General features: G+C 36.4%; 1 protein-coding gene across 1 annotated transcript; it reads left to right on the top strand.

Annotated features, from left to right (window-relative positions):
- Positions 1-8,149: 8,149 nt before the first annotated feature.
- LOC100152495 (olfactory receptor 2H2-like) lies at positions 8,150-9,171 on the top strand. Its single transcript, XM_001928353.2, has one exon. It carries the CDS (start codon positions 8,150-8,152, stop codon positions 9,101-9,103), a length of 954 nt encoding a protein of 317 aa, XP_001928388.2. The 3' UTR covers positions 9,104-9,171.
- Positions 9,172-9,734: the final 563 nt, after the last annotated feature.

Below are 9,734 nucleotides of genomic sequence, written 5' to 3'. Positions count from 1 at the left end.
GACAACATGGATGGACATTGAGGGTATTATGCTAAGAGTAATAACCTGAACAGAGAAAGACAAATAAATATGATTTCACTTATATGTGGAATCCAAAAAACAAAACTAACAAAATGAAACAAAACTAGACTCATAGATACAGAAAAGAGGTTGTGGTTGCAGGGGGAAGGAGGATCAGGGAATAGGTGAAACAGGTGAAGGGGAAGAAGAGGTACAGACTTCTGGCTTTTAAATAAATAAATCATGAAGATGTAATGTATAGCATGGGAATTGCAGTTAATAATATTGTATATTATATCACCTTTTTGTGGTGACAGAGGGTAACCAGAATTATTGTGCTAGTCATTGCACAATGTATACAGATAATGAATCTTGATGTTGTGTATCTAAAACCGATATAATATTTTAGGTCAATTATACTTCAACATAAAAACTAAACTAAAATAAAATAATGTTCAGCGAATGCCTCTTCCATGGTGATGCTCTCTGGTGGGCATTGATATGCAACAAAAAAGTCCTCACACTTTGTTTCCACTCCTGTAGACCATTCACATGCATTTCCACCTGATCTTCTTGTCTTAAATTTCTAATCTTGCCTTTTCTAGGCCTCTGATGAATATACAAGCCCTTTATCCCTGTCCAAAAGCCTGTGTATGTCCATTTCTTCTTCTGTACAAAGTTGAAAACCAAGTGTACATAGATCTGTCCCCTGAGAGAATTTCCTCTCACTATTGCCCTTTGGGGTGACTCCTAAATTAGGCTCTATTTTAGAATCTGTTCACTTACAGCTCACAACAACATATAAAGCTGACTATATGTTAGAATCCTGAAGTTTTTCTTCCCCCAGCATCTGGTCATTTGAAAACCTTCACGAAGACATAAGTGTTATTGGAGAATGGTGCACTGATGTAACAGAAGTAGGTGATAATTGAGACACTAGTCCACATAGTTTGGTCCTCAGGACATGCTATGATCAGATTCCAAATGTTTAGTTTCCAATTATATGGTGGATTTTTACTGCATGAATCTGACCTTATGAGCTGGTGAATCTGGAATATCCAGCTCATGATAAGAAGTCCTAGTTGCATAATCACTTAATATCTCTACTGCATCAGAATAGCTGCCTTTTGAGTACATATAATTTTCTCTTTCACAAGGCATATCCCTGATCCAGAACTCTGAAAGTCATCATGTCACTCTTCTTTTGGATGTCAGAGACACTATATAAAGCTGATAGCCTTCTTAGTCATCTAACAAATAATTCATAGCAGAACACCCAAGTGTGGCATATATTTTCTCCAAACTCATTGGGTTCCATCAAATGTTGTGCCTCTTTTTTCTAAGTGGCAAAAGTGCAATTCACTTTCTTAATATTACAGAGAGTGTACTAGCACCCTTAAGATTATTTGGCTTATAAAACTTAATGCAGAGGGCCCTAAATCTTTGTAAGGTTTATATCCCACACTCTGACATGCACGTGAGAAATATTCAGACTTGCAGCTTCTTGCTCTTTAGATTTAATTAGGATGCTGTCATCAATATAAGAGAATAATTATGATCTTTTAAATATCAGGAGAGTCAAGATTCTTGCAGACTCTGGGAAAAAAGAGAGTTAACATAGCTCCAAGAAGAGACAGTGAATATGTCCTGTTGTCCTTCTTTCATAAATGTAAATGGCTTTTGATTCTCTGTAGTGATGGGGATTGAAATGATGCATTTAATAGGTCAACCATGCCAGGGCCTGTATTACTCTTTTATGGTTAAGATTCTACAACTGATACATCACTGAAAAATGGGGCTGTTATTTGTTAGGTTTAAGGTAATGCATTTTAATCTACTTTAGTACCTCTGGTTTTAATAGATGAAAGCCATTATCTCTTTATTCTTCATCCTTTATGTTTCAAAGTCTGAACAAATCTATGTACTTTCGCCAGGATGCAGTGTTGCTTCTAATCTTGTCTGATGAAGGGCAGTTTTATGGTATTTCCCTTGGCTTTTTCTCCAACAGGGCATCCATGAAGAAGTTCTTCCAGCTGCTTAGGTGTATCTATCCCATTATGTATCTAGGGACCTGAGAAATATCATAGGTTACATTCACGAATCCACAGACTAACTGTAAATTGGACATATCCTTTCTAAGCCCCACTCTAACTGGGTCATGGTAACATCTTGTGTGCCCTGCCTGGTATATGTCAACTAAGACTCCGTATTGAATGGCCCTCACAATTTTGGCCTTAATGTTTGTATTTCCCCTTTGTACAATTAATAAGGTCAATGGTCACAGATCCCTTTGGGGAAATACTAAGCAGAATATTTATTGTATATTCTTGGAGTGGCATTCCAAAGTTATTTCTTCAGGGATTTACCCTTCTCTTTAACTGATAGGAAATAGATCTGAGAACAGCCTTAGATACGGGAACTGAGCAAAGAATCATTGTTTTTAGTTGCAGCTTCCATTTCCATTTCTCCAACTTGCAATTTTTTTCTGACCAATCTACTCCACCAACTTTGTGATTGTCTCTACATATGTCTCACCTCTAGGAAAATTAAAATTTATTAGCCATTACCATAAGGTATTTGTGGATTAAGGCGCTCATGCTGCTGACCCAGCCCTGCTGTCCATTATGTTAATTATATTTACATGGGTCTGGTAAAGAGCTGCCATTTGGCCTCTGCTCATCTGGAATTTTATCATTCATATTCAGTGTGGGGATCTCACTTCCCTGAAAGCATCTTATATTGTTAACCCTGGTCTGTAGAGGACATTAAGCTTCTCAAAGATAGTTTGCCCTTTATTAGTATAGTCCCTACTCCCTTAATAGAGTGTGTCCTCTGGAACATCACAGGAAGTGTGGTTAGTTGATGGATTCTCTGTTGGTACATTATAAATCTATTCTCACATCTCTAACTCTGATCCTCACTGCACTTTAATATTCTCCTAAGGCAACTGCATCAAATCCATCACATTCACCCTGCATATAAATCTGTCTTGTAAAGCTATTTTCTTTTAGTTTCTATTGGTTAGATTTATTTGTTTTATTTATAAAGATTTTTATTCTGAATCCAGCATCCATTTGAAAAGTTGAATTCCTAAGTATCGGGAAATTTTCCGGTGTCTATAAACGTTTCCATATCCAGCTTTATATTCTGTTTCTCCCCAAGAGAGGTTACTTATAGTATATGTTAGCCAGGTCCTACATGTTTTAGAATAACCTATTTTCTCTTATATCAGGTTCTCACTTCTTGCTCTGGAGCTGTTGAGTAATGACAGTGAGAGAGTGTAAGAAGGTCTGTATCATCTTGCAAGGAACATGTTTCTAATATCTCTGGCAAGTAGAGATTTCTCTCCCCTAACAAGACAGAGGAGATTGCTTATGTCAATTTTAGAGGTTCAGAGAAATTTGAAAGTTCATGTTTGAAGTGTAGCTATACAAATTCCACCATCCCAGGTTTCAATGTCTGACTCCTTCCCTATCAGGGTCTTGGCTTTAGTATAAAAGGTTTGTTGAGGCTTTGTATTTTTGTCTCTTTGTAGCTCTGTGACCCTTATAATTAAGACTTAGGTCTGATTTTCAACACTCTTCCCTATGCAAGATATGAGAATCTCTTTATATGTTCTTTGGGAGTTATCTTGCTGTTATAGCATTCAGTAGTTATTGGTTCTCAAAATATATTCCCTGGACCTGCATCATGGTCATCATCATCATCATAATCATCATCATTATTTAGGACCTTATTTATTAGAAATTCCAATTTGGATCCTTACCCCAGACCTAGGAAATCATAAACTCCATGTATGGGGTTCAGAAATCTTATGTTTTAATGAGCAGTTTGAGACTATGGATAGAAGTTGAAAATTGACTGACTGATTGGAGTAGACTATTCTTTTTCTTCTTGGCTTCCAAGACAGTCAATAAAGTCAGCAAAGTTGACAATAATCTGAGTATCATTACTCTTACAATTTTCAAGGGCTGGATGTACCATATACCCCAGTGCTTCTCCTTTTACCTGTACCGTATCCAAAGCCACAACAGGTGAGGCTTAGTGACAAGTGATGTTAAAGCATGTTGAGTTGCCACTATTCTGTTTACCCCTTTCAACAGAGGGCTTATTGCCATCTGACTGGTGACTTATTCATTTCATGAGTACTTTTTAAAGAGCGCATCCAAATGCTGCTTCCAGATCACTTCTATTCAGGTCCTCTAGAAAACAGAGCTTGAGAATAGAAATTAGGTTCCAACAACTATCGGGAAGTGATTTCAGGAATAATGTGTGAGGGACAGGAAAGTGAGATGGTTAAGATAAAGACAATGTAAGGGTGTATTATTCAGGTTGTGTGTAGTGGAAGCTCAGTTCTCCTGGGACCTGCTGGAAAGCATATGATTTTTTCACATGAAGGAAGGGTTGCTGGAATACTTACCCACTTGCTACTATTCTCCCTTGTTTGAATATTTCCCCTAGGGTCATTAAACGTCTTGCATTTGGGGGCGGCACTTGTCTTTGGGCCAAGTGGGCTCCCACAGTGTCAGACAGGGCCTTGGGCAAACAATGAAAACAAATACAGCATGCTTGAACTAGGTCACTGTCAGAGTGTGTGATGTGAATCCGAATTCACACAGAACTATCCACTGAAGCTCTGCTGAAGTCAGAGGTGGCACCAGAGGCATTTACTTTAGGAGGTGAGATGTAAATACTGTATTCCACATTTTCAACTACAAGAATTGGGCTGCACTGACATTCCACAAAAACTCCTCTAGATACTATTCTGAGAAGTGAGGAGGTGAGCTAAAAGGAAAGCACAAAGAAAATTGATGTTTGTGAGAAAATCTCAATAGAAGTAGAGGTGGAGAGAATTCTTGCAGTATTTTGCATTGTGCATATCAGCTAAACTAAGACTCTCTCCTCCTATCCAAGAATCTTTTGAGAATATTTGATCCAGGACAAGGCAAGGGATTTATGTCTTCCACTGATTTGTAATTACAAGGGAGCTTAGAGAGACATGATAGAGGCATTGAGATACAAGTATATGGATACAAATACAGGAAGATATGTACATACAAGCCATATTAAAAACAAGCCATATTAAAAAAAAGAGAAACCAAGAAATGTGCAACAATCTAGATTTATACAAAGAATATAAACCAGAAGTTACTGTAACTGGATGAAAGTCACAGGATGGAATAGGAGGCAACCTGATTTTGGAGATGGGAAAATCTACAAGACTCAGACATTTTTTTAAAACATCCACTTGTTTCTTTTCCTGTATATCGAACTTCAGATTCATAATCAGAGTGCTATATTTTTACTCTAATTTGCCAAAGTTTACAGAAAATAAAGTGACAATGGTACAAAAAAGAGAATAGAGACTCAGAGTATATATGGATTTTCTAAAATACATATTGTAAAGAAAAATATATATAGTAAAATACATATTGTAAGTAAAATAAAAATATGAGGCATGAGAGACCTTGTGCATCTTGATTCCCTTCAAAATATTTGTGCTTGCAAGTTCTTGCAGATTAATATCATGTAAGCATGAGAACTACTGATTGAGAGAACTTCAAATAAATCTACTTATTGTGTGTGATAAAGTTAAATGTGATTCATGACAGGTAGGTAAGAGTAGGGTAGATGGATAGAAAACTGTAGAACCAGAATATTCAGGAAATATCTACCAGCAAGCTGCATAAAAGCAAAAAAATAGACTGTTGCAAAACCTTACGTAAATAACTGTGATATCATTATGTTACTGAAACTGCATTAGACTGAGATTAGGAATCCACCTCTATCACTATAGAATAGATTGTAAATACCAGGTCATGTTAATATTTTTCTTAGAATCTTGGTTTGAGTGGTCCATTTGACACAATATATCATTTCTATATGATTTAAAATGTTTTCAACACTATTTCCAAGCGTTTGATTTTCTCTAATTCACTTTATCATTCTGAGATTATTTAAAGTGGTGAAAAATATATAGCATAACTTCTGTTAAATATATGAAAATGATTCAGGCATATTTTACCACCTGATAAAATTTTCTGAGATTAAATAAACTAATCCACTTAGAAAATTGTGAGTTATGTGATAAGAACTCAGTCCAGCATAACTATGCTCCTACTGCTGATTATCAATATCAGTTTAATTTATGGACCTCTAATTAAAATTTCTATCTATTGATTATATGTACATTTTCTTAAATTTAATTTATGTTTGTGGAATGATTTGGTAAACAATAGATTGTAAGTGAAGTGATGGAAATGGTATCTGGAATTCACCATCAGAATTTTGATAATTTAATTTCCTAATATTTGGAAAAGGAATATTTTTATTTAAATATTGGCATAAATAATGCTTTATTAAACATGAGAGAAGGGAGCCTGAGAGTTTACATTTCTTGGAAGAATATGGATTTCCAGGAGTCACTGAAGGGCATAGATTTGTAAAATCTTTTTCAAATCATTAGCATTGATTATTTTTCTCCAGTGAGTCTTATTGGGAGACTCCCTTGGCAAAGCTTATTGTGAATGAAAATGATTGGAAATTTGAAAAGTGGTATATAAAATTTGAGGAGCTGACAATTTTTGTTATGCTACATGAATAGGAAAAATGGAAGGGAACAGAGAAGCAGGAAAGTAAAGGGAAAGAGTACAGAATACAAAAAATTTCAACAATGGAAAAATGGATAAAGAAGAAAGAAAAGGAAATATGGTGTTGCTTCTCTTTACTATGTTAAAAATATGCCAGTGATTGAGTAAAAATAATATTTTCTCAAATCTTTTTTAATTTGCTGGCGAGATGAATAATAGATAGTACATATTCCAAATTTGTTTTGTAATCTCAGTTTTTATGAGAAGAAAAGCACCTTGAATACAGATATGGCTGCTTTGCATTATAAAGATGGATAATTTAATATGGTGGGAAGTGAGAGCAATTACTTTTCAATTCTTTGCAAAGAAAAAAATGTAGAGACATAACATTTCATTTTTCTTTCTTTTTGTGTGTGTTTTTAGGGCTGCACCTGCAGCACATGGAAATTCCAAGGCTAGAGGTCAAATCAGAGCTACAGCTCCCAGCCTATGCTACAGCCACAGCAATGCAGGATCTGAGCCAAGTCTGTGACCTACACCACAGCTCACAGCAATGCCAGATCCTTAACCCACTGACTGAGGCCAGGGATCAAACGCGCATCCTCACGGATACTAGTTGGTTTTGTTACCACTGAGAAATGATGCAAGGCCAACATTTCTTTTTTCTAAATAACACTGACATGTTTTGTAAAACTTTGCTTATATATTTTGATGTTTGTCATCTAGAACAATCAGTTGAATAGGATCATGATCAGGATCATGAATCACAGCTAACAAACATTGAACAGTTACTGTGGGCCAGGAATTCTCTTCACATTTAATTTCTTCAACAAGCATAGGTAGGTTCTATGATTCCTCTTCTCCATTTTTCAAACAGACAGTCTGAGAAAGAACTAAGGTAAGAACAATGAGTTTAAATAACTTTCTTAGATCACATACCATAAAGTGGCTGAGGAAGAATTAAAGCTCAGAAATCAAGAGAAGTAGTGGAAAGGAGGAATAAAGAAGAGGAAAGGAGGAGGAATAGAAGAGGATGAAGATTGAGGGATAGAATAAATAAAAAGGAGAGGGAGAAACATGGGAGAAAGATATTCAGACAAATTGAAACAGTGAGATAATATAACAAAAAGAATAAAGAGGTAGGAAGAGAATTTGAACAGTAATTTATATAAAAATCTATAAAAAACTGTAGTAAATATACAATTTTAGAGCAAAGATAGAATGATCTCACAATACTTAGCAAAGACATTTTGACTAGTAGTTGTTTGATGTGTATTTAAGTACTATTTATAATGCAGAGCTCTAGTAACATACAAAATATGAAGAGGAGTAAAGAGGAAGAGAAAAATAGATAAAATGGATGATGGATTTGAAAGATTGAAACAGGTTACTAAATCTTATATATTTTTCAAAATATAGAAGGAAAAAGTCTCACCCTTGAGTAAAAGGAATCAGATAATTCATATTGTCCCTCTTCCTGTCTCTATACTAGAACCATCACAGGCATTTGAGCAACTAGTTTTGAACCATTCTCTGAAGAGGCTGTTGCTCCAGAAGCTATGTTCACAATTTGCAATGACAGCCATAGTGATTTCATCCTCCTGGGCTTCTCTGACAAGCCATATTTGGAGAAGATTCTCTTTTGGGTAGTTCTGATCTTTTATTGCTTGACTATTATAGGAAATTTGGTCATAATTCTTGTCTCCTTGAAGGATCCAAAACTCCACATCCCAATGTATTACTTTCTTTCCAACCTTTCCCTACTAGATCTCTGTTTTACCAGCAGCTGTGTTCCACAGATGTTGGTTAATTTTGGGGGTCCAGAGAAGACCATCAGTTACATTGGCTGTGCTATTCAACTCTATGTCTTCTTGTGGCTTGGGGCCACTGAATGTGTGCTTCTTGTGGTCATGGCTGTGGACCGCTATGTGGCAGTGTGTCATCCACTACAATATACCACTATCATGCACCCCAAACTTTGTCTGGAGTTGGCCATCCTTGCATGGGGGACTGGCCTGATTCAGTCTCTGACCCAGTCTCCTGCTACCCTCCAGTTACCCTTCTGCTCCAACCGGAGGTTGTATGACATTGTGTGTGAAGTTCCAGCCCTCATTCAAGTCTCCAGTGCAGACACCATCTATAATGAAATCCAGATGTCCATAGCCAGTATTATTCTCCTGGTGGTGCCCTTGGTCATTATCCTTTCCTCTTATGGTGCTATTACTAAGGCTCTGCTGAGAGTAAAGTCAACTGAAGGGCAGAAGAAAGCATTTGGCACCTGCACTTCTCATCTTCTTGTGGTCTTCCTCTTCTATGGCACTGTCACAGCTGTCTATCTTCAACCCAAGAGTCACTATGCTCATGAACAAGGCAAGTTTCTCACCCTTTTCTACACTGTCATAACCCCAACTCTTAATCCACTCATCTACACTCTAAGGAACAAGGAAGTAAAGGGGGCACTAATAAGACTAGGGAAGAAGACCTGGGATGACTTATGTTGGACTATTGCTTAATCTGAGAAGAGAGAATAACCTCATCATAAAAAGCTGAAGATGTATCTCCCAACCCTAAAATAGTAAAGAGCTGCATTTTATTCACGTTGAGATTTCAATTCCATTCATCAGTCATTGATCAAGCCTTATTTGCCTCATGGTGCTGGTTTAGGCACAATACAGTATAGAAATGAATATATTTGATAGTTATTTTTTTAAAGAGTACATAGTACTGCTGAATTTGGACAACAAAAGAAATATAAACTTGCAAAATAAAAGACAAATATATGTTTCATCCTTTCCATTTATTTCTTTTTCTTTTGTTCTATTTTCCTCCAAGCCTATCCACTACTTTCATCCAAACATCTGGAACAATAAGGCTCTTAACATTCTCAGAGACTTTTTAAGAGACACTTAGTTAATGGTGATTTTTGGTTCTGAGTTACTTCTGCCTCCTTGCCTCATGTCCTTTGTTGATGTGTAATGTCCCTAAAAATCCCCAGTGCAACAGTGTTTGCCAAGCAGAAGTCCACACTGCTTCCTGGTACTGCTGCTCTATGAGAATCTTGTGCCCAAGATTCTTATTTTGAGCCGCAATATTCTAGGTCTCCTGTTATAGGACTAGACCTATATCTTTTCTTCATTCTGTGTC

The sequence above is a fragment of the Sus scrofa genome, unplaced genomic scaffold (assembly GCF_000003025.6).
Source record: "Sus scrofa isolate TJ Tabasco breed Duroc unplaced genomic scaffold, Sscrofa11.1 Contig794, whole genome shotgun sequence".
NCBI lineage: Eukaryota > Metazoa > Chordata > Mammalia > Artiodactyla > Suidae > Sus > Sus scrofa.
Note: the sequence above shows the minus strand (reverse complement) of the source record. Positions and strands in the feature narration are given on the sequence as shown.

What these genes read in the sequence shown, in the direction of transcription:
- LOC100152495 (XM_001928353.2), top strand. Translation starts at nt 8,150, where the DNA reads ATGTTCACAATTTGCAATGACAGCCATAGTGATTTCATCCTCCTGGGC.